Source organism: Nyctereutes procyonoides, unplaced genomic scaffold (assembly GCF_905146905.1).
Source record: "Nyctereutes procyonoides isolate TBG_1078 unplaced genomic scaffold, NYPRO_anot_genome, whole genome shotgun sequence".
Lineage (NCBI taxonomy): Eukaryota > Metazoa > Chordata > Mammalia > Carnivora > Canidae > Nyctereutes > Nyctereutes procyonoides.
In genome coordinates, this window is record NW_026575120.1 from 6,654,080 (window position 1) to 6,679,708 (window position 25,629).

General features: G+C 42.1%; 1 protein-coding gene across 1 annotated transcript in view; it reads left to right on the forward strand.

Annotated features, from left to right (window-relative positions):
• The window catches only part of TNKS (tankyrase), a 214,906-nt gene extending 201,339 nt beyond the window's left edge, over positions 1-13,567 (forward strand). The window contains exon 27 of the mRNA XM_055334908.1: positions 7,904-13,567. Coding sequence (XP_055190883.1) covers positions 7,904-7,990 — 87 coding nt within the window. The 3' untranslated portion in view covers positions 7,991-13,567. The remainder of the gene's footprint in view (positions 1-7,903) is intronic.
• Positions 13,568-25,629: the final 12,062 nt, after the last annotated feature.

The window sequence follows — 25,629 nt, forward strand, 5'->3', positions numbered from 1 at the left end:
GTCTCTCCTGAGTAAATAAATAAAATCTTAAAAAAAAAGTTAGAAAAAAAAACAAAAATAATAATAGGTTTACATTTCTGATATTTGCTGAGCATTCAGTCATTTCCTAAGTAATTTGGCTTGATAACTTGTTTCGGATCTCTTGCTAAAAGAATTTTAGAGAATGATGTGGTCTATCTGAAAGAAAAAAGTTCCTCCAAAATGAAATGCATGTAGTATTTGTTTTACTTCAGGGGAGCACCCTTATTCTTCCCATGTCCAGATACACTTGCCCACATGAATAGTGTCAACTATAATGTCTACTAATTGAGTCATTTTTCTGTGAGCAAATTCTCCTAAAGTTTTGTTGAAGTTTGTTTTGCTAACATAATTCCATTCCTCAGAGTTAAGCCTTAAATCATCCTTCTCCCATAATATTCACACTTTCAAGAACACACAAATGTTTTATTTGGAGGGTTGATTGGAGGAATATTATTCATTATTGGTGAGATTGTTTCTTTCTCTAGAATTGGAAAGATATGTTCAAAATTATGCTTGAAAGAAAAGTGGGTCTTTTTTTTTTTTTTTTAGATGTATTAATTTTGGAGAGAGAGAAAGAGCATGCAATTGGGAGGAGGGGCAGAGGGAGAGAGAGAATCTCAAGCAGACTCCCTGCAATGGGCTTGATCCCACAACCCTGAGATTATGATCTGTGCCAAAATCAAGATTAAGACACTCAACCAACTGAGCCACCCAGGTGCCCCAAAAGAAAAGTGATTCCTCTCTTGCCCTGTTGGTGGGAACGCAAGCTGGTACAGTCACTCTGGAAGACAGTGTGGAGATTCCTCAAGAAGTTAAAAATAGAGCTACCCTATGACCTGGCAATTGCACTACTGGGTATTTACCCCAAAGATACAGATGTAGTGAAACACCGGGACACCTGCACCCCAATGTTCATAGCAGCAATGTCCACGATAGCCAAACTGTGGAAGGAGCCACGATGTCCTTTGACAGATGAATGGATACAGATGTGGTGTGTATGTATGTGTATGTATATGTATATGTGCGTGTGTGTGTATACACACAGTGGAATATTACTCAGCCATCAGAAAGGACAAATACCTATGTTAATTTACGTTAATATGGATGGAATATTTACGTTAATGTGGATGGAACTGGAGGTAATTATGCTGAGTAAAATAAGTCAGTTTTGTCTTTCAACAATTCTATGGTTTCACCCATATGTGGAATATAGGAAGTAGTGAAAAGAACCGAAAGGGAAGTTGCAGGGGTGGGGGAACTGAGTAGGGAAATATTAGAGAGAAAGACAAACCATGAGAGACTCTTCACTCAGAAACAAAGGGTTGCAGAAGGGGAGGTGGGTAGGGGGATGGGGTAACTGGGTGATGGGCATTAAGGAGGGCACATGATGTCATGAGCATTGGGTGTTATACTACATGTTGGCAAATTGAATTTAAATTTAAAAATTAAATAAAAAATGGGTTTTTATTTCAAAAAGACAAGTGGTTTTTATTTAGTATTGGCTGGACGTAAAATGTCAGGAATAATTTTGTAGGTTGTACTTTAGACATAAATTAGACATAAAGGAAAGGTATTCTCTGGTCATTAGTTGTACAGAGATTTAGCCTTAATTTTACTGAAATGATAGGAACAATGCAGTTATTCCAACTGGGGAATAGAAGATTATACAGTAATTTATAGGATGATTTTTTAATATACAAAATTAAGGGATCCCTGGGTGGCGCAGCGGTTTGGCGCCTGCCTTTGGCCCAGGGCGCGATCCTGGAGACCCCAGATCGAATCCCACGTCAGGCTCCCGGTGCATGGAGCCTGCTTCTCCCTCTGCCTGTGTCTCTGCCCCTCTCTCTCTCTGTGACTATCATAAATAAAAGATTAAAAAAAAAAAAATTAAAAAAAAAAAAAAAAAAAACAAAATTAAGAGACCATGATTCTTCTTCATCACTATGAAGAATAAACTGAAAGCATTTGAGTTTAGATGGTAGCAGTAGGGATTTGGGTTAAGAAGAGGTTCCTGGAAGTCAGTTGCCTAGAATTGGTTGTTGAATCTTTTCTTAAAGGAACATTAAAAAAGAAAAAAAATTCTATGCTTTTCTATCCAGCGGGGATATAAAGTGACTTGACAGGAAATAATGTTTGTTGGTTGATCCTGAGCCCTTCTAATCCTGCAGTTAAATAACTCCCTTGCCTTAATCCCTTTGGACTTTGATGTCATTAATCAGTATCTCAAACTGTATATACCAATAGTACAGTAGCCTAATCACTAGAAACCTAGTACACTCAGATAAGTACCTATAAGTGATGTATGCCGCTGGAATCTTAGAATCTGCCTCACTAAAATTTACATGTGAGAGGGATCTCCTTAAACAGTTCACTACCAAAATTTAAATGCTGGCATTACTGACTCCCTTGCTTAAGCAAATTTTCTGCAAGAAAAAAAAAATGTCATACAAAGTATGATAGACATTAAATTTCACTGGGACAGAAGTAGGAGTGTGCTTCACACTTTTTTTTTTTCTCTTGACACATATCAACTTGGGTTATTTTTTTTAATTCCTCTTTTTCTGAGTCTGGTTCATCCTCCCAAGCAAGATTGGAAGCTCCTTGACAGCAGGGCCCTTATCTCACAGCAGAGTGCTTTATACACAAAGACGCTCAATATATGTATATTGGTGATGAATAAATACTGTTCTTGACCTCTAAACCATCCAGGTGACTAGTCAGTTTTTCCATTTTCCCAGCAGCATTTGAACTTTCTCAAGAGTTTTTACACCCAGCTCTAGATTTAGATTGGCTGACTTTGCTCATTTTAGTAACTTAACAACCAAAATGTCATTTAAAACCATTTCAAGGGACGCCTGGGTGGCTCAGCAGTGGAGCGCCTACCTTCAGCCCATGCATATTCCTGGAGTCTGGGGGGTGGAGTCCCAAGTCGGGCTCCCTGCATGGAGCCTGCTTCTCTCTCTGCCTATGTCTCTGCCTCTCCCTGTGTCTTGAATGAATGAATGAATGAATGAATATCGTTCCGAGAATTAAGCAGTGTTCAAATTGTAATAAAACTACAAACTTTTCAGTTATTGAAGCTTCAGATTGGAAAGTCAAGAGAGATGAAGTATGTTAGTCATGTTACTCCAACTCTATGTACTAAGAAGATAGAAACCATTGTTCTTTTTAGATCAAACCAGAGCAGCCTAGAATTTTGAGAAAGAATATTATGAGTAATAGTGTTTCCTGGCATGTGTACAGATAGTTAAATCTTTTTAAAACAAATTTACATCTTTTGTTCTTTTTATTCTCGTTGAGTTCCCCTCAAAATGGACTTATCTTTAATGGACCACAATAATAATGTTAATAACTTACACATGCTAGATTCTTACTATGTGCCAAACCTATTCTAAGAACTTTGAATTTAATCCTCACAAGAATCTATTACTGTTCCCATTTATAGGTGAGGACATGGGACCTATATAACAGTTTCTGCCTCTTAAAATCAGGCGTAAAATTAGAAATAATTCAGTCTATCACATGTTTATTTCTTCATTTTAAATACTGGGCAGCCCGGTGGCTCAGTGGTTTAGCGCCACCTTCAGCCCAGCCTAATCCTGAAGACCTGGGATCGAGTCCCACGTTGGGCTCCCTGCATGGAGCCCGTTTCTCCTTCTGCCTGTGTCTCTCCCTCCCTCTCTCTCTCTCTCTCTCTTTCTGTGTCTCTCATGAATAAATAAGTAAAATCTTAAAAAAAGAAAAAACTAAACATGCCAGGGTTTTTTTTTTTTTCATTTTTATTGACTGTATCCTCTATGCTATACTTCTTATCCCCATGACTTACTTGTTTTAAAACTAGAATTCTGTCTTAATCCCTATACCTATTTTGCCCATCCCACCTTCCCATCTGGCAAACACCAGTGTGTTCTCTGTATTTATGAGGTTGGGAGGGTTTTTTTGTTTGTTTGTTTTTTGGTGGGTTTGTTTGTTTGGTTATTTTTGTTTAAGTTTCTTTTTACGTTTTTATTTAAATTTCAGTTAACATACTACAGTGTAATATTAGTTTCAGGTCTACAATATAGTATTTCAGCACTTCGTACATTACCCTGTGTTCATCACAAATACCATCCTTAATCCTCATTAACCATATAAATCCCATCCCCCCACCCACCTCCCCTTTGATAACCATCAATTTGTTCGCTATAGTTAAGAGTCTGTTTCTTGGTTTGTCTCTTTCTCTCTCTCTCTTTTTTCCCCTCTGTTTTGTTTCATAAATCCTACATATGAGTGAAATCATATGGTATTTCTTTCTCTCTGACTTATTTTACTTTAGTATTATACTCTGTAGCTCCATCCATGTCATTGCAAATGTAAAGATTTCATTCTTTTTATGACTGAGTGATAAACTGTGTGTGTGTGTATGTATACACAACCTCTTCTTTACCCATTCATCAATTGTTGGACACTTGAGCTGTTTCCATGTCTTAACTACTGTAAATAATGCTGCTGCAAATGTAAGAGTGTATGTATCCCTTTGAATTAGTGTTTTGTATCTTCTAGGTAACCAGCTATTGTTGGATCATAGGGTAGTTCTGGGGTAACCAGCAACTGCTGAATCATAGTGTAGTTCTATTTTTAATTTTTGAGGAACCTCCATACCGTTTTCCACAGTGGCTACACCAGTTTGTTTTCCTACCAACAGTGTATGAGGGTTCCTTTTTCTCCACATCCTCACCGACACCTATTGTTTTTTGTGTTTTTTATTCTAGCCATTCTGATAGGTGTGAGGTGATTATAGTTTTGATTTGCATTTCTCTGATTATGAGTGATAATGATCATCTTTTCAGGTGTCTGCTGGCCATCTGTATATCTTCCTTGGAGCAGTGTCTGTTCATGTCTTCTCATTTTTTAATTGGGATTATTTGTTTTTTGGATGTTCAGCTATGTAAATTCTTTATGTATTTTGGATACTAACCCTTTATCAGATATGTCATTTGCAAATATCTTCTCCCATTCCATAAGTAGCCCTTAGTTTTGTTGATTGTTTCCTTCACTGTGCAGTGACTTTTTATTTTGATGGAGTCCCAATGTTTTATTTTTGCTTTTGTTTCCCTTGCCTCAGGAGACATAGCTAGAAAAAAGTTACTACAGTCAATGTCAGAGACATTACTTCCTGTGAGGTCTCATAAGATTTTCATGGCTTCGGGTCTCACATTTAGGTCGTTAATTCATTTTGAATTCTGTTTTATGGGTATGGTGTAAGAAAGTGGCTCAGTTTCATTCTTTTGCATGTTGCTCTCCAGTTTTCCCAATACCATTTGTTGAAGAGACAGTCTTTTTCCCATTGGATCTTCTTTCCTGCTTTATCAAAGATTAATTGACCATATAATTATTGGTTTATTTCTGGGTTTTTCTATTCTGTTCCTTTAATCTATGTGTTTATTTTTGTGCCAGTACCATACTGTTTTGGTTACTACAGTTTTATAATACAACTTGAGGTCTTGGAATTGTGATGCCTCTGCTTTACTTTCTTTTTCAAGACTGCTTTGGCTTTTCAGGGTCTTTTCTGGTTCCATACAAATTTTAGGATTATTTGCTTTGGTTCTGTGAAAAATATGTTGGTATTCTGATAGGAATTCCATTATATGTTGTGTAGATTGCTTTGGGGGTAGTATAGACATTTTAGCAATATTAGTTCTTCCAGTCTATGAGCATGGAATGTCTTTCTGTTTCTTTGTGTCATCTTCAATTTCTTTCACCCATGCAAGTTTTCTTTTTTTTTTTAATTTTTTTTTAATTTATTTATTTATGATAGTCACAGAGAGAGAGAGAGAGAGGCAGAGACACAGGCAGAGGGAAAAGCAGGCTCCATGCACCGGGAGCCCGATATGGGATTCGATCCCGGGTCTCCAGGATCGCGCCCTGGGCCAAAGGCAGGCACCAAACCGCTGCGCCACTCAGGGATCCCCATGCAAGTTTTCAAAGTATGAGTTTCACCTCATTGGCTAGGCTTATTCCTAGGTATCTTAATATTTTTGGTACAATTATAAATGGGATTGTTTTCTTAATTTCTCTTTGTGCTGCTTTGTTATTGGTATATATAATGCAATAAATTTCTGTACAATATTTTTGTATCCTGCAACTTTCCTGAACTCATTTATCAATTCTAGCAGTTTTGAGTCAGAGTCTTTAGGGTTTTCTGTATATAGTATAATAAGTCATCTGCAAATAGTGAAAGTTTTACTTCTTCCTTGCCAATTAGGATGCCTCTTCTTTTTGTTGTCTAATTGTTGTAGGTAGAACTTCTAGTACTGTGTTGAATAAAAATGGTGAGAGTGGACAGCCTTGTCTTGTTCCTGACCTTAGTGGGAAAGGTCTCAGTTTTTCCCCATTGAGAGTGATATGAGCTGTGGGTTTTTCATATATGGTCTATGTTCCCTCTGTACCTACTTTGTTGAGGGTTTTTATCATAAGTGGATGTTGTACTTTGTCAAATGCATTTCTATTGAAATGAACATATAGTTATTACCTTTCTATCATTGATAAGATGTATCACATTGGTTGATTTGCAAGTAATGAACTACCCTTGCAACCCAGAAATAAATTCTACTTTATTGTGGTAAATGACTTTTTTATAAAGTATTATTCGATTTGGTTTACTAGTATTTTGTTGCATTTGTTTTGTTTTTTAGATTCCAAATATAAGTGAAATCATATGGTATTTGTGTTTCTCTGTCTGACTTACTTCCCTTAACAAATATACTCCGAGGCAAGGCCATCCATATTGTCACAAATGGCAAGATCACATTTTTTAATGGCTGAGTAATATTCCAGTGTGTGTGTGTATACACTGCACCTTCTTTATCCATTTTCTGTCCATGGACACTTAGGTTCCTTGTATCTTGGCTACTATAAAGAATGCTGCAGTGAATATAGACATTCTTATATCTTTTTGAAAGTCCAGTTTCTGTATCCTTTATTCTTTGTATTATCTTACTCTGTATCTATATGCAAGTAAAATGTAAATCAGCATTCAGCAAATTATTTTTGGGCCCAAAATACTTACTCACCAAAGAATATTAGTTTCCAGCTACAGTCCACTCTGAAATACTGCATCTAGTTATAACATATTTCAGACTGAAGAATTTCTATGTAGTATACATGGTTTTAAGGGGTTTTTTGGCCTCCCCCAGCCTAGTCATCTTGATAGTGATTTCCTCAAAGAAGTATTCTTTCTGTTCCAGATATGGAGACTTTTATTTTACATACTGCAAGAAAAAGAGACCAAAGAGAAAGAAAATAAATGGGGTGGAGGGTCTAAAGGTGAACCATTATGTTACCTATAAAAGTTGCCTTTTATTAGTCACCTTTTAAAAATGATCTCCAAACTGTTGCCTCTAAATCACTGGTGACTCAACAAGCCTCACCCTTCCTCCTTCTAGCTCAGTGGGTTAGAGTTGGGATTAATTAATTTGAAATTGGCTCAGCCAGATTACTCCTTCAGTTAACAAACTTTTATTAAACATATGCTATGTGACAGCACCATGTCAGGTGAGGTAAAGAAGAGAGAGATTTTCTCCTGTGTTTAGTTTTCCGGTTAATGGCTTACGCATGAAAGATGAATGCAGTACTTTACTCAGAGTGGAAATAAGCAGTTCTCTAGATTATAGAGTCTAAACATGTTTATATGCAAAATACAGGTGTGTCTTGCATGCGTGTGTATGCGTGTATGTGTGTGTGTGTGTGTGCGTGCGTGTTGTTTAGGCACCTATTAACTAGCTGGCCTTTGCAGGCTCTTGGGTGTTTGCAGAATACTGATGAGGATCACCGGCCTCTGAGATTTCCACTTAAGACTGTACCTGCCAAAGGAGTGATTTATTTTTCTTCTGGTCCTTTGCAGGCATACCCGGAGTATCTCATCACATACCAGATCATGAAGCCAGAAGCTCCGGCACAAACCGCCACAGCCGCCGAGCAGAAGACCTAGTGAATGCCCACTGGTAAAGGCCACATTGGATTTCAACCTGGGACTGGATTACAGTGGATTGTTTCCAACAAAATCAATATTCCGTCAATCCCTGACAGCCTAGAAAGAAGCTGTCTATCCTTTATAAAGCATTGCTATAGTGATGAATATAGTATGAGTAACTGACACATACTCACCTGCTACTGTTCTCTTTGAGGAAATGTTTACAGGGGCGGCCTTTTACCATATCTCAGGCTCACTGCATTGCAAGTGTCCATTTCTAAAATGAGATTGCTTTGATCTAGGCTTGGAAATGGGAAAAAAAAAAAAAACGTAACTGATACTTTCCCAGATTTCACTCTTCACACTACATTTGCTTTGTTATATACGGCACATGTATGTACGAGATGTACACATATGATAGGCTCATTTTTAATTTTTTTAAACATGCATCATCGTCTTTTTTCTTTTTCCTTTTCTTTTTTTTTTTGTTTTGTTTGTTTGTTGGTTTACTTTGAAAATGAGCCAGAGCCTTCTTGAGGATATTTTGCACAAAGTCACACTGACTAAAATCATTAGCGATTCAACCCAAGCTTCTGGCTGAGCAAGACTTAGTTTCCCCTTTTTTTCACTTGGATTTCTTTTGTATCCGTACTTCTCATTGTAAATCGGGATGGGAAGGAAGAACATCACGTTTTAGTTTCCTTTTATGAATCGGCCAGTCTTACCAGGGAGAGGCACAGAGGTCAGTCTGACAGAGGAGCTCCCAGGTTCAGAGAAGTCAAAGCCGCTGAGGGCCCCTGGCTCTTCCTGATGGATCACAGCCTGCGCCGGAGGCATGCAGGACATTGCCAGAGACCCAGAGACGCACAGCCAGGGAAAGGTCGGAGTGATGTGTGGCCAAAACCACAGGGAGGGAGGGCTGTGGGGGAAGAGCTGTGCACCCCTACTACCGCTGCGGGAAAGGATGGCAGGGCCTGCTCACAGAGTACTTCTCTTCACTGCATCCCTACCAACGGGTAGTCGCCCCCAACATTAGCTGCCTTATTGCCAAATTCAGTGGAATTATTGTTCTTCATTAGAGTCACCAAAATCTTTATTGTTTCTCCAGATTAGAAAGCTAGGATTCAGACACTCTTTAGTAAGTAGGTATGCAAGAACTTTTGCGTTTCCTCCAGATTTGGGGCTTATTTTGAGTGAGGTGCTTCAAATAGTTTCTGTAGGTCCCGGCGCTACATTTGCAAACCATCTCTTCAAACTTCTTAACAGACAAGGAGAACAGAAACTGAAACCAAAGCTCTTTCGGTTATTTTTGTAAAGGAAGGTGGAGAAATACTATATGTTTCTTCAGGAAATTGCTACTTTGTGTGATTTAATCAACATTTGCCCAGTGCACATTGACACTTGTAAGGGATTATCCATTACAGATCTTACACTTGCCCTTTGCACCTTAACTGAACAGCGAATCGACTGCATTAATTTATTTGACATGCTGTGGCATCTACTCAGCTTTGAAACAAAAATAACATACATGTATGTGGCTAAAAAAAAAAAAAAAAAGGAAAACCAGTGTGACATAAACTTGCCATTTCAACTTAAAGTTCCGAAAACTAATTTGTGTTTTAATGCAGGCTCATTAAGCTGTGACCTCATTTAATCTCCTAAAGGAAAATAAAATGGTGACATGCAAAAATTCTAGAATAGGCTCTTAAAATATACATTTAGCTTTCTTTCTGGCTTGAATCCAACACTAGAACTAGGCATTGGGAACTAGTGTGAGTTTTGTAGCAGAATCTTGCATGGGTCCTCAACGTGAAATCAAGAATTAGCCTCAATGGTTGCTTCTATTGAAGTTTTAGTGACCCAAGCTGGGTGTTGTGTCTTGACTACTTGTCTAATAGCACTAGAATCCCATATGAAGCTTCCAAGTTTCATCTTTATTAAGAGGGCTTTTTCCCCCCTCTCCTTTTTTTTTTTTTGCTGTGCATAACAATGGGATGAAGAAATGGCATCTGTATAGTTTCCAGTAGCTGTGAAAGTGTATATTACTTGCCTCCCCACTTAGATAGAGTTTAAAATGGTAAACACAGCTGTGATTTTTAGTTCAGTAAGAAGGTGAATATGGTATAGATATCAAAGCTTCATAGCTTTATTAAAAAGATAAGCCACTATTCGACTGTGGTCATATGTCGTTTCCATCACACTAACTAGATTAATGGATGTTTTAAACTTCAGCCTTACACTTGAGAAGTCAAACTGTGGTTCAGTATTTAAACTGCCAATGTTATGTATCTGATGTTCTGTGTGCCGAGTAAAGGTACTGTGTAAGGAAGACATTTGCAGTGCTTCTTGTCTTGTAATGATTCAAGTGTATAGTAGTTATTGAAAGAATGTGTATATATTACTCATCTGCTAAAGAGAATGGGTTAATTGATATTTCACAGGAGCCAAATACATTTTTTCAAAACTTGAAAACCAAAGGTCATCATGAGTGCCCGCAAGTTAGCAAAAGTTAATTACATTTGGAACTTCCGTCTGTAGCAGCGTGAAAAACCCTTTGGAATATAAAAGCATGATGTTAACTTAGGCCAAAATCCACTTAGTGTCTTGTATATGTGCTGTATAGGAACACTAGCAAGATGAGGAATTCCGATATGGCCTCCCCTGAGATGGCCCATGTGTTTCCCAAACCAAATGGAAGAGAGAATCTGGACACCTCCACCAGCTTTACTGCAGTTCTAAAATCAAACCTAGACCTGATGGTTCCAGCTTACAGGGTATTGCCAGCTGAGTTCTTGACTCGTAAATTAAATGCTCTGGACTGGACACTTTGTCCTTGTACTTGGCCTCCTTCCCTTTTCCCCAGGTTGCTAGTCTGGAATTATAATTAGCTCCAGTAGTTACCTAGGACCCCATTCATTTTCTTCCTTTCTTCATCTTGAGTCTTGCAAAAGGAGACTGTAGTTCTGTTTCCATATCACAACCAGACCGGCTAGTAGGTCCTATGTGCTCTGCTCCGCAGGTTCTGCCAATGTGTTAACAAACGACAGCATGGGAACCAGAATTTTACTTCTATGCAAAATAATAGCAGTACAACCAGGATTCTTACTTACCTTTTCCTTCTTGGACTTTTTAGCTTTCCAGTAACATAAGTAGAATAAATAATATTCGGATGTTTTCATGACAGCATCCTTGTGCTCCTTGACCCTGATGTCAGCAGCTAGACTAATTTCCCTTTGCTCTCAAAATAGCAAAGTGCGTTGATATATACAGAGAATTGCCTGAATATGGCAAATAAAGTAATATAGATTAATATTCTATTATTATAGTCTTTATACAAAAAATAACACTTTGGTGTGTGCTCGAAGAGCAGTAGAATGCAATAAGTCGCCTAGGTTTTTCTTTATTTCAGTGCATCTGCCAACTGCACAAGGGTTATTGGCCATTGCTCACTCTCCCTTTCTAAACACGTGCGCTCTTTAGATTCCCGCAGACAGCCTTGCAATCAGAAATGGTGTGTTTCCAAGCACCTTGCCTCCATGGCGGCCGGAGCCCACTTGTATGATAATGTGTGATCAGCAGCCTGCTTGCTGTGATTTTTGTTGGGCAGTTATCTTCCACAGAGCCATAGACTGTAGTCGTTCAGGGAACACTCAAACTGACATAAAGGTAGGATTTCGTGTGTCAGAAATTCACTGGAAAGATGAAACTTAAACTTGACCAATGTCAAATCAGGGACAGAAAAATGAAAAGAAGGCAGATTGTGAAGATAATATTTGAGCTTTGGTTGGACGCTTTTAGCATATGACTAGGAAATGCTTTTTTAAAAAACCATCCTAAAAAGTAAGGCGTCTCCAGATACCTTGTGCATTCTGAAATTAATAGACAATTAAATGTTTCTTAAGAAAGCCTTAACTATGGCAGAAACTTTTTAACCTTTTATAGCCTAATAAAGAAAAAGTTGTAATTCCATTTCTTAGTGTTTGAAAGGTGTCAGTGAGCCGGGTACGTCTCCATGTATGTCACACCCGTTAAGCTGATTTGATGAGGGTATATTTCATAAGTCATGCTCCCTTTACATGCCAAGGAGCGGATCTAATCAATCTCTCCCGATTTCTCTATGTCTGAAATTCCTCAGCTGCCAGATATTCTGGTTTAAAGAAATGCTAGCAAGATTTCAAAACTTAGTCAGTGTTGTGTGTGGGGGGACACAGCAGCATCTCATGAAGATACCATGTGGGATCTCAGTGTTGCCCATGCTGTTTTTTAATCATTTTAAATTATAAGCCATGGTTATGAGTGAAGGGCAGTAGGAAGCTCCGGATTGTATACCCTGTAAGACCAAATCCGCTCATGGTGTGACCAGTTTTACACATCTGCCAGTGGGGGGGTCCTGCCTCCTTTGAAATAATAGTCACACCGCACGGATGATTGCATCTGGACTCCCTTCATTCACATTTTCTATTCTGCTTTACACTTTCACACCCACCCTACTACTCATCTTCTCAAACAGATTTCTAATGCTCCACAATTCAGATTGTTTTGCTACTTTTTGTCTGTCTCCGCATTTCTGCAGGCTGCCCTGAAAGCCCTTTGTTGATTCAGAGTGTTTGCAAAGAAATGCAGTTAAACTCTGGTAGTGGGTGTCTCACACACACTCCCATACCCCTCCCCAAGGTTCAGGATGAGAAGCTAGAAAACACAATAGTACAAATGGAACCAAAATGTTTGAGGCCAATAGCCTAGACCTAGAAGATGACCTTGACCCTATAACCATTGTATTCATTACACAAAATATTTAAACTCTTCATGTGCATATAATACCTGCTTCTGCTTCCATTGTTTCAAGCTCACTGGTCTTTGTGGTAGTTGTATTTGTCTTTGATAGCTACAAACTAAAAAGGTACTTTTATCAACAAGGTTTCTCAAAAACATTTACCAAACCAGCTTTGAGGAAATCTAGAATGTTTCCTGGCAACAGCATTTGGAGTGGTAATCGTATTTTCCCATTGTGATGTTGCTCTGTGTAAGTAACCATCGTAGTGATTCCATTATCAGTGTTGTTTTTATTTTTAGTCTCTGTGTGACCCACCAGTGGCAGGGGGTTCCAATCCCCTCTCTTTGCTTTTATGCATTTGTCTGTTTGTAGGATTGCCAGATAAAATACAAGACACCCAGTTACATTTGAATTTTAGGTAAATAATTTTTTAGCTTAAGTAGGTTTCATGCATTATTTGGCATATATTTACGGTAAAAAAAAAAGTTATTATTTATCTAAAATTCAAATTTAACTGAGCATCCTGGCCTTTTGCTTTGTTCTGTTTTCCTAAATCTGGCAACCCTGTCAGTTTGGTCATGGGAAATCGCTCACAGCATGTAAATCCTTGTAGTCTTCACTGTCTTTCACGTGGAATGGAAGACCTTTTTTCCCTCGCCCTCTGCTTTCTAAAAGAGGGCATCAAGGAACTTCACCTGCCTGCATGGTGGGTTTCTATTTAAGACATCTTTATGATTATATTTAACCTGTAATTGTGCTTTGGCTAAATGTCTAACAGTACTTGTAACTGTTTAATATTCAATAAAAACATTTTTAAAGTACACTGTGTATGGATAGCAGTTAGCTCTGGAGTGTCTTCATTTCCCTGTTTGTTCATTTCAACCTGACCAACCTTAACGACTGACCTGAAACTGTCAGAATACAAATAGCCACTGTGGCTCCTGGCCTTCCTGGTGAGATCTGTGCTGGTGGGGGCCTTACCCACACCTCCAAACCCGCATGGGAGTTGGGCAAGTACAGCACTTGCAGGAGAAGCACCAGCTCCCTTTAGAAATAGCTCTGTGGGGAAGGGTCGGGGAAGGGTCGTGGGCTGCTTGAGGCCCTGCAGCCTGCTGTGCACCCTCCCTCCCTGCACTTTCCCCGCAGAGACCTACCTCCTGCGATGGGAAACTTCAGCTACGCCGCATGCTGCCTGGCTCATACTGCTAAGGAAATTGTTTCTTTTTCTTCCATTCTTTTTTCTCTGTGCCTAGTGATTCATGTATAGGTAGCCAATTGGAAACTAGAATTTTATCCATAACTTCTTTGGCAGAGGGAGTGTTAGAGTCACAGGAGACATAAGTACCTGAAAGCATGCTAATAACCCTGCAAACAGCAATACCTATCACTGAGCCCTTAGTGTTAGGAGTGGGGTGGATAGTTAGGGCCAGGGGCCCCCAAAAGATATGGAGCTAAAATCAAACAGCACTGACGTGTTTTTAGCTCAGACCAGACCACACTAGCATTCTGCTTTGCAGCCTTTGCAGAAATGACTTCTGCGAAATGTTCTAAACTAAGGCAATCAACCACGAGGTGTTTGTCACTATCACGGGCAAGGGGCCGTGAAGACCTAAGGCCCCGGATGTCAGCAAAAAAGACCATCCGCACGTTGACGTTAACCTAAAAGATACGTGACCAAAGCCTGATTTGGCGTGACTCAGCACACCCTGATGGCTTGTGATAGCTCTGCCACAGGGCTTAGAAAACCCCTGAACTTAGAAACTCCAGGGGCAACACTCTCAGGCCCCCTCCCTCTCCAGGAGCTTTATACTTTGGCTCAATAAACCGCTTTGCTGCCCATCGCTCTTCATCTGATCTCTTCATCCTTCGAAGTGGCAGGACCACAAACCACACGCACTGAAGGCAGAGAATTCCTGCAACATGATGATGAACCAGGTACTTTATGCATACATTGTCATTAGTAATCCCTATTTTACAGTTAGAGAAATGGAGGCTCAGAGGTGAAACCATCTAATTTATGTACCAGAATTCTTTCCAGTATAGACGTTGGCACCTGTTGCTGGGCACCAAACCTGACTGCATCTGAAGTTCCAAGGTGCCGCGTTTAAGTGGGAATGAAAACCCCTTGGTGGGATCCCTGGGTGGCGCAGCGGTTTAGCGCCCTTTGGCCCAGGGCGTGATCCTGGAGACCCGGGATCGAATCCCACGTCAGGCTCTCGGTGCATGGAGCCTGCTTCTCCCTCTGCCTGTGTCTCTGCCTCTCTCTCTCTCTCTCTCTCTGTGTGTGTGTGTGTGTGTGTGTGTGTGTGTGACTATCATAAATAAATAAAAATTTAAAAAAATTAAAAAAAAAAAAAGAAAACCCCTTGATGACTCTACTACCTGCCTTTGTATCATCAGTGTGAGAAGATCGGATTCCAGATGCCACCAGACTCGGGTTTTCCCTGTGGTTATTGCCAGTGTTAGAAAACCAAAATTATGGATTGTCTTTTAAATTTCTTTCTGACAGTTCTTATTGTGTGTAGAAATGCAATCGACTTCTGTATGCTAATTTCGTATCCCCCTTGCTACCGAATTCATTTATTCGAGCAGTTTTTTGGCAGTCTTTCACAATGGCTTCTTAAAATTCAACATCAAAGGCATGATCCACAAAAGAAAGAAACTGATAGGCTAAACTTCATTAAAATGTAAAAATTTCTGTGAAAGACACTGCAGAGATGAGAAGACAAGCCACAGCCCGGGAGGAAATATTTGCTAAAGCCGCATCTGATCAAGTACCACTATCCAAAATATACAAGGAGTTCTTCAAGCTCGGTATTAAGAAATGGAACAAGCCTAATAAAGCCCAGGCCAAAGGTCCCAACAGACACCTGGCCAGAGAAGATAAACAGATGGCAGGTAAGCATAAGAAAAGAGGTTCCACGGAGAGGCCTTAAGTGAATGCAAACTAAGGCAACAATGAGAAAGCGCTGCACACCTGTTGGGGTGGCCCGAAATCCCAAATGTGGCGAGGATGGGGGGAGCGAGAACTCTCATTCTCATTCGTTGCTGGTGGGAGCGGAAAACAGTATAATCAGAGATGCTTTGGCAAGTTTCTTCCATACTCATAACCATACAACCCAGCACTTGTACTCCTTGGTGTTTACACAAAGGAGCTGAAAACTGTGTCCACACAAAACCCTGCACGCTGATGTTTATAGCAGCTTTATTCAGAACTGCAACAGCGTAAAAGCAACCACGGCGTCCTTCAGCAGAAAACAAATAAGCTGCGACACATCCAGACAATGGGGTGTTACTTGGCTCTAAAACGAAATGAGCTTTCAAGCGATGAAAAGACAAGGAGACTTAGATGAAAATGAAAAATGAAAAGGAAGCCAATCTGAAAAGGCTGTGCACTGTATGATTCCAACTACATGACATTCTGGAAAAGGCAAAGCTCTAGAGACAGTGAAAAGGTCAGTGAATGCCAGGGGACAGGTGGGAAGAGAGGGAGAAGCAGGTGGAGCACAGGAGCTTCGTAGAGCAATGAAAATACTCTAGGGTATCGTGATGGTGCACACGTGTCCAAACCCGTGGCATGAACAGGCCCAAAGGGTGAACCCTAATGTAAACTATGGACTTTGGGTGATTAGGATGTGTCAGTGCAGTTTCGTCCACGAGTAAATGTGCCACCCTGGTGGGGGATGCTGACAAGGGGGGCCACACGTGGGGGGACGGACCATACATGGTAAATCTCTGTACCTTTCAGTTTTGCTGTAAATCTAAAACTGCTGTTAAAAACTCAGTTTATTTTTATTTTTTTTTTATTTTAATTTATGATAGTCACACAGAGAGAGAGAGAGAGGCAGAGACACAGGCAGAGAGAAGCAGGCTCCATGCACCGGGAGCCCGATGTGGGATTCGATCCCGGGTCTCCAGGATCGCGCCCTGGGCCAAAGGCATGCGCCAAACCGCTGCGCCACCCAGGGATCCCCAGTTTATTTTTAAAGAGAGATGAGGATAGAAACGTGTTCTAGCTAAGTATGGATAGATCAATAGATAAATGGTACATGGATAGACTTTCTTTTTTAATAGAGCCAGGAAGCCTATAGAGGCACAAGAAGAAATATTAAATAAAAATAGTTAATTACAACCTAACTCCTCCTTTGACTTCTAGGAGGTGATTGGTGTTAAAGAGGGGATCTCCCCCCAAAAAAGAAAGAAAGAAAGAAAGAAAGAAAGAAAGAAAGAAAGAAAGAAAGAAAGAAATACGGGATCCCCGGGTGGCTCAGCGGTTTAGCACCTGCCTTCGGTATGATCCTAGAGTCCCGGGATCGGGTCCCACGTCAGGGTCCCTGTATAAGCCTGCTTCTTCTGCCTGTGTCTCTACCTCTCTCTCTCTCTCTCTCTCTCTCTCTCTCTCTCTCTCTCTCTCTCTCTCGAATAAATAAATAAAATCTTAAAAAAAAAAAAAAAACATGTTAAAGAATCCTGGTATTTTCAGGGATGCCTGGGTGGCTCTGTCAGTTAAGTGTCTGCCTTGGGCTGAGGTCATGATCCTGGGGCCCTGGGATGGAGCCCCACATCGGGTTCTATACTCAGCGGAGAGTCTGCTTTTCCCTCTCTCTCTGGTGTGCCCCTGGTGGTGCTCGTACACGGGCTCTCATTCTCTCTCAAATACAATCTTAAAAAAAGAAAAAAAAAAGAATCCTAGTATTTTCAATTAGTTTTAAACTGGGGAGAATTAAGGAGAAAAGCAGAAAATTCTGTTGGACTCAAAACTGGATTTTATAGACTAGTGCTCCAAAGTTGAGACCCAGGAGGATTATGAGGAAAAGGAAACAGTAAAGCCAGACAAGCCCTTCCCCCGGGGGCTCCCCAGGGTATTACAGTAAGTGCAAGTAGGAACCCAACCACAGGGCAAGTGGCTTTGTTCTCTGTCTAAATAGTCTTCAAAGTAAGGGAGAATAAAAAAAAAAGAAATTAAAAATCAGGCAGGATAGTATATACCTAAGAGAACTGAAAGCAGGGACTCAAAATAGGTATTTGTTAAAAAAAAAAAAAAGAAAGAAAGAAAAAATGCCTATTATAAGCAAAGACAAAAGACAAATGGAAAATGTTTGCAATCCATACTATACTAGAGACAAGGGCTAATCTCTTTCATACAGAACAGAGTTCCTGAAAATCTATAAGATAAAAAAAGACAGTTACAAACACACAGTTCATTGAAAAAAATACAAATGTTTCCTGAATACATACAAGTGTTCTATCTCAGGAGAAAAGAAGCACAGGTTAAAACAGTAAATTAACGAAACTTGCCTATCAGATTAACCCAGGAAGTTTTATGACAAAATGAATATTTGAGTGTGTGGGGGGGAGAGATTGCATAAATCTAAACATCACATACACTTTTATCAGACATATCACATTCTCTGACCACAGCAGTAAGACTATAACCATCAGGGAAACTGAGTGGGGAAAAATTAGAGAGGAAGACAAACCATAAGAGACTCCTAACTCTGGGAAACAAACAGGGCTGCAAAGGGGAAGAGGAGGGGAGGATGGGGCGACCAGGTGACAGGTACTAAGGAGGGCACTTGATGGGATGAGCATTTGATGTCTTCAAAATAGAAAAAGACTATACCCATCACATAGAGTAGTTAAAAAACAAAAAGCTAGCCACTTGGGGGTTTAAAAACATGCCCCTATACCATTTTTTAGCTAACGAAGAAAATAAAAAGTGAAATTACATACTATTTAAAAAATAATTGGTTGATACTATTATAAAATATTATGCAGCCACTGAAAAGCTGGCTGGGTCAGTTAAGCATCCAACTCTTCATTTAGGCTCAGGTCATTATCTCAGGGTGGTGGGATCAAGCCTTGCATCAGGCTCCGCGCTCAGCAAAGGAGTCTGCTTGAGATTCTTTCTCTCCCTCCGCCCCTCCCCCACCCACCCTTTCTTAAAAAAAAAAAAAAAAGATGAAGGAGAACCGATACACAGACACAGGATATCTCCAAGAGTTTGCTGTTAAAGTGAAAAGGCAGGCTGTGTGCGGATCAACACGTGTCCGCCACCATCCCCTAGGGCAGGAGGGTCAGACTGAGCAAAGACACGTTCTCTCAATTCTAGTGCTTTATTCCTTCGCAACTCAGAAGCCAAGAATGTGATTCCTTAGGTTCTGCATCCGGGCCGGTGCCATCCCTGACCCCGGGCAGTGAGAGTAAATGTCTAGGTGATCAAACTGAGCACAGGGCAGGGGTAACAAGGAACAGCCAGAGGGAAACTTCTGGTAACAATATCATCCTGTCAAACACATACATTTATACAACACGTGAATAAGAGTCTCAGAGTAATTACACCAAACAGCTCATTTTGGTTGCCGAAAGTTAACAGAAGTGGGATGCAGGGCAGGGATATGGAAGAGAATCGTTCCAATTTTATTCTCACCTATTTGTTCTTTGAAGTTTGGGGCAGTGAGCACATTTCCATATGTTAATCACCAAGCAGCTTTATTGGGATATAATTTATATGCTATAAAGTTTTACCCATTTTCAGTGCGCAGTTCAGTGATTCTTAGGTTTACTAAATTTACGAGTCGTCCAACCACTGCCAAAGAGGTGACACAAGATCAGCGTGGGACTCTGATGGGAGGCGCCTGCCCGGAGCCTCAGGGCCAAGTTCAGTAGCCTCCCCCTGAACTTCCCTGCGACACCGTGTAGGAGCCAAGTCCCTCAGTTCCCGCTCTGCTAAGACTCGATTCCCTGCTCTCACGGGAGGTCCGAGCGCTGTTCCAGACCATCCTGGTGCCCTGTTCCATCTGTGCTGGCAGCACCGAGGTTCCCAGGGCTGCCATGGGGCCTTTGCTAATTGCTGGAGATAAAGTGCGCACCACCTAGACGGTGGATCCAGAAGCTGAACAGAACCTTCAGGGGACGGACGGTTATGAAATCCCCAATCTCAAGGGTAACAGAAGATGGTCCTGTAAAGGCCTCTCCTTGGGACACCCGGGTGGCTCAGTGGTTGAGCGTCTGCCTTCAGCCCAGGGTCTGATCCCAGAGTCCCGGGATCAAGTCTCACATCCAGCTCCCTGCCTGGAGCCTGCTTCTCCCTCTGCCTAGGTCTCTGCCTCTCTCTGTGTCTTTCGTGAATAAATAGATACAATTTTTAAAAAATAATAATAAAGGCCTCTCCTCCTAAAGATGTGTGTTGGACAAATGGAGCCTTTTCACTGTTTCTCATCCACTGCTGCCCATGCACACTTTTGCTAACAAACATCTCTCACAGGAAGAGGACGCCCCTCTGGCTGGTCAGAACTCAGCACATCCCTGGACAAGAGGGTCCTATGCCTCAAGATGAACACGTTTTTCTTGTTCTTTCTCCTGCCACAAAGTCCTTCCCTTCCCTTCTCTACCAGCAACGAGGAAGATAGCTTAGTGTGGGGCTGGCTTGCTCAACTTGGCTCTTTTAGGTTCATGGAGAAGGAAGTTGGTCCGAGCTGGCTTGTCCTACTCAGGTCTTGTCTGAGAACCCATTCGATGGATGTTCCGAATCCTTGGATGAAAATGCAGTCCAAACCTCCCCACCCTCACGGCACTGTGTGTGCTCAAGGGAAGCAGGGGAAGGAATTTGGGGGTCACGGGTTCATGGGAATGTCTTACCCAGAGACCCCAGAGCTACACAGGTCACCTGCCTCAACCGGCTGCCGGACAGTTTCAGCTCTGTATTCTGCTGGCGGAGAATTCCAGCACATACTCTCTCTAGCCAGTTGTCCTCCCTATCAGGCACTGGGTTGATCTCTGTGCCACTCAGTGGGGAGCCGGAAAGACACCTTGGGTGGACTCAGATGTAAAAAGGTGAACTCTCAGGGGGGAGGCGGGGGTCCTGTGAAATCAGTGGGGACTTCCAACCCTCCCCCCTCCACTCCCTCCTTGGATTGTTTTTTACAGCTTCCTACTTTCTAGCATTTCTTTATCTAAGAATAGGTGTATCCTGTGATGTTTTCTGGATCAGATGGGGCCGCTGATACTATACATTATGGTTTGAAAGCTCTTTCGGTCCTTGGAAGAGATCTTAGATGACAAATGTCTCTAGGTTAGGAGTGAAACTTGCATTTTCAGGTTTTCTTGAGTCTGAGAGGTTGACACGTTTCAACCAACATAGTAGGAAGTGACATCCTGTGACTTCTGAAACCAGATCATAAAAAGAGGTGTTGGCTGAAACCCTCCCGCCGGAGCTCTGATCTGTCTTGTGAGAAATCTGACTGCTCCGGGGAGAGGGCGAGTGTCAGCGCTCCAGGTGACTGTCACCACTGAGCTCTCAGCTGAAAGCCATTGACTGCCAGTCATTCGAGCATGTATTTTGGATGCCCAGCCTCACTACCTTCAGATGACAGCAGCACGAGCGCCATCGCTGCCTGTGACCACCTGAGAGACTCCCGGGGAGGACTACTCGGCAGAGCTTTTCCCTAGTTTCTAATCCACAAACTCATGAGCAAAATTACGTGGTTATTGGTTTACACAATGAAGTCCTTGGGTATCGTCAAAGTAAGAGTGACAGTAATTGAAAGTTCTGGTCTGGGGGTCAAAAGGAAGGGTGATGGAAGACAGAGCTGTTTCAGGCATTCGTGAACTAGCTGGAAATCAGAAATCGCCTGTGGGAGTCTGTAGGGAATGAGTCTTTAGGTGGGCCCCCAAATCCCTAGTTTTTAAGTCATCTCCCACAGCACAGAAGCTATAAATCCCATCCCCCCACCTTGAGTCTCTCCCATGTACTCTATCAGTTGTGCTGCCTATTTCTGCAGATTTAGATCCCTAGGTGAAATAAGGATCATTTTGCCATGTTCCTCAAAAACCCGGTTGTTTTGAGATCACATTAAATGTAAATTAATTTATAGAGAATATCTTTTCAGTATTCTGTGTATCTGAGAGCGTAATACATCCTTTGCTTTTTTCAAGAGTTCTTTTACGTCCCTTGGTAGGGAGGGCCTTACCATGGCCACATATGGGTCTCTTGCCTATCTCTGGTTAAGTTTATTGTAGGCTTTTCATCTTGAAATTATATTGGAAGTGGGATCTACTACTTCTCTTTTATTTTTAATTGCTATTTCTTACCTAGGAGAGCTATTTTTTCATAATCACTTCACAATCAAGCACTTACTGAATCCTCTTATTCCTGATGGACTTTCAGTTGATTCTCTGGCTTCTCGGACACCCATCATCTGCAAACTTGGCTTCCCACTTTCCAAATTATATCTCATTTTTTTTCAGGTGTCAATCACATTGGCTGGTGCTTCCAGAATGTTAAATAACAGTGATTCAGTGGGAATGCATGTTTGCTAGCATGTTTTTGGTTTACGACTTGGGAAATTCGTACCAGAATTTGATACAAGCAATCCACAGATCAGCCCTGGGGAACACGGACTTAAATCCATGTATTTTTTCCCATCTGGCCTTGAATAATAGTAACAATACTGAAAAATATTGCTAATTTCCATGATCCCAATGGACTATGAAGTCAGGAAAATTTCCTAGGATTCTGTGTGAGCCAGGTGAGGAGGGGTGTCCGAGCAGGGTAACGCTTTACATGTCACCTTGTGCTTAGGCCCTTTGATAGACTTCTCCAAAGCCAAGGAGCCATCGTGTGCCTGGCCAGAAGCAGATTCTCAGATGAAGGAACTCTCTGTCTCTTATGCTTCAATTATTTCTTCCCATCAGAGGCTCTGCCTGGAGAAACCAGGTTCTTAGAGATGCAGGTCAGCCTGCTCCAGTCACTGTCCCTGGGTGGTGTTCAGGGAGCAAAATTGGGCTCGCTGATTTTGCCAGACAGTCTACTATTACCATGGATGTCGCTAGGTGCACAGGATTATCAAACGCCCCAGACCTTCTTTGGTTCCCTTCCAAGTCATCACAGCAGTGCAGTTTTTAAGGAAAGGATAAACCAGGCCAGACATGGTTGAAAACGTATTTATTTTTCTTCAAATGATCTTTTTTCAAGCAATAAATAAAAAGACATGTCGACTGTTCTAAAAAACAAAATGAAACAAACAAAATCCCCTAAACTATATACATCCTACAGAAATACAAGCATATCAAATGTAGAAATGACAGCACTCTGAAAGATGGGGCTATTTACAAAAGTTACAAGTATTGCATTGCTCTGTCTTGAAGAAGCCTCTTCCTCATATGACTCATTAGCTCTAAGGATGGGCAGGGTGCTCCTGGGGGGGCAGGGGTATCTTCAAGAGGTGAAACTCCCCCATCTTTCTTGCTAGACAGGGAACACTGAAGGAAAAATCCCAACCTCCAGACACTGTATTCGGTTCCCTCACAATTCTCCATAGATCAGCTGCCTTTGGAGGAGCATGGTAGGTGCCCTGATTGAGAGATCGCATGCTCCTTGCGCTCCTCAGAGAAACCATCTTGTCCCTCAGCCGGGCTGGGACTGGCGGCGAGACCTGCTGAGCCAGTGACAAACCCTTGGCTGTGGTTTCTGTGAGACCAGCTAGTTCTGGGTTATTAAGATCCGCCCCAACAGCACCTAGCCCTCCAGAAAGCAAGGAGGTCTTCCCTACCTTGGCCACACATGGAAAGGAAGCCTTTAGGGAGTTTTGAAGCACACGGACACCTGGGTCCCAGCTCCAGAAATCCTGGTTTCATTGCCCCGGGATAGCCTGGTAATAAGGTTTTCAGAACTCCCCAGCCCATGCCGACAGCCAGCCAAGGTGAACCACCATTTTGATACTATGGGCTTGGTGGCCAACTCCCATCCGAATCAACCATCATCCTACCTCCCTCTGCCCACAGATTTTTCAAATTTTCTCTCCTGGCTTTGCAACCTTGTTGAAAACTCTGGAATCCAGCCGGGAGGAGCACCTGAGCAAACTGGCCTCGGGAGGGATGACTAAAGCCATGAGCCAGCCACCTGCTCACAGCGGCCTCAGCCTAGGACTTCTCCATGGGGAAGTCAAGTCATTACCCTTGGTGCTCCACAAACATCCCTGGGTCACACAAGATTCCAGAAGGGAGCAGACCGCATCCCTTGGTCTCTAGAAAAGATCCAAGGTAGCCGACAGCACAGTTGATAGGATCCGTCAAAGTGGCAATACTTTCTGGCCGTTACAGAAATCTTGCATTACCAGAAATCACTTCATGGGAGAGATGCCAATTGAAATCCACCTGGCCATTTGAGCAGACCCTGTGGTGGGGTCTTCATTGTAGAGTTATTTCGAGTCATCAAAGAGGCTTCTGATGGCAGAATTATGACAAAAAAAAAAAAAATCCCCCATTCCAATCAAGCCAATTTCCTCTTATCTGAGAGTTCTGGGACTCACACTGTTACCAACTACAAAGAAATGGCTTTATAACCAGCAGTCGGATATGGTGACAGATTTGAATTGGAAGAAGGGAGAAAGACATGTCTGGGGCTGGTCCTGAGCTCCGACTGTCCATGTGGTTGGAATCCAGTCTGGGAAAGCACGATACACAGGTTTTGGCAAATGTACACTTGTCCTAGAGAAAGTGAGTCTGTTCCGGGTTACTTCCCTCTGCCTGCAACAGCCTCGCCCGCCCACCCGCCCGCCCCAGGCCGATCGGGGGTTGGAACCCACAGCTCTCTCAGCTGCAGGACTCAAAGGACCTCACTCATCACAGAACATAGAGCAACTTCCAGGAATCGAGGAAAAAGTGAGAACGGCCAACTGTGCCATCTCTAAATAGGTCCACTGTCCAGGAACCCCAACCCCGCTCACCTCACCCCTACCTACTCAGCCAAGCAGATCCCACGGATGGAGGGCGCCTTTGGCTTTTCTGAAAACAGGAAGTGGGAACTCTGGCCTCACCCAAAGACAGGGCTGGACAAAGGCAGGATGAGTGATGCCAACACAGGTTCATGGTTATGGAAGGAAATGTAAGGAACCTGGTCCTGTCGGAGATGCCAGGATGAGAGAGAGCATTCCAACACTATTCTGATGTTGAGGCTTGAAGTTATTTATGGATGAGCAAGAATGTTCATTTAGATTTAGACTCACAAGGGGCTAAAAAAACACACAAACAAACCCCAAAACAAAAAAACAAAAAACAAACATGCTCTCATTTCTAGACAAGTTTGCAAATACCTCTACGCTGGCACTCTGGAACAACACCGTTCCACACTACTACAGACGAAGTAACATGTAGCTTCCCTCCTCCCTCCCCCCAAGCCCAACCCACAGAAAACATCCTTCTCCCTCCGAAAGCCTTGTCTCCATTTGGAAAGGCTCCTTAAAATGGCATTATCCCAAGAAAGAATTCCGAAACGGCACCCGAGTGCCCACGGCGCCCGTTATAGAAGCCCAGCAGCCAGCTCCGCACTCTAGCCAGCTCCGTACTCACACCGTCTTCCATTCTAGAGCTGAAACATGGTGTTCACTCCCCTCTTTTTATTCAAACAAGAGCCTTTAAAAATATTCACCTAAGCCAGGAATTTTAAAAAGGCAAGAACTTGTCGGTGGACTTCCTTCTAAGCAAACCTTCTAAAATTAAAGACACCGATTTCTGCAGAGGAGAGAAGATGGTACTTCCAATCACAGAGGATTCACATCGGGTCTGTGTCTTATTAGCTGGTTTCCCCAGTGGCCTTGGCTCGATGGTTCACTGTAGGAAAATCTCAGCTGCACCCAATTATTCAGGAGCACCTTATACGATATGGCATTTATCGCAGAAGACCTGCAAGTCTTCAGGCAAGGCTGGGAGAAAATGCTCCCACCGCCAAATGGAATTACGGGGTGCAAGAAAAGGTGGTGGTATCATTGGGCCCTCACCCTGCTTTCCTGGTGCCTGTGGCCAGCAACCAGCCTCAAGAGAATCCGAAAGTCATCTTTCTTCCTCCTGCCACCCCACCCTGCCTGCTTCCCCGTGGCTACCA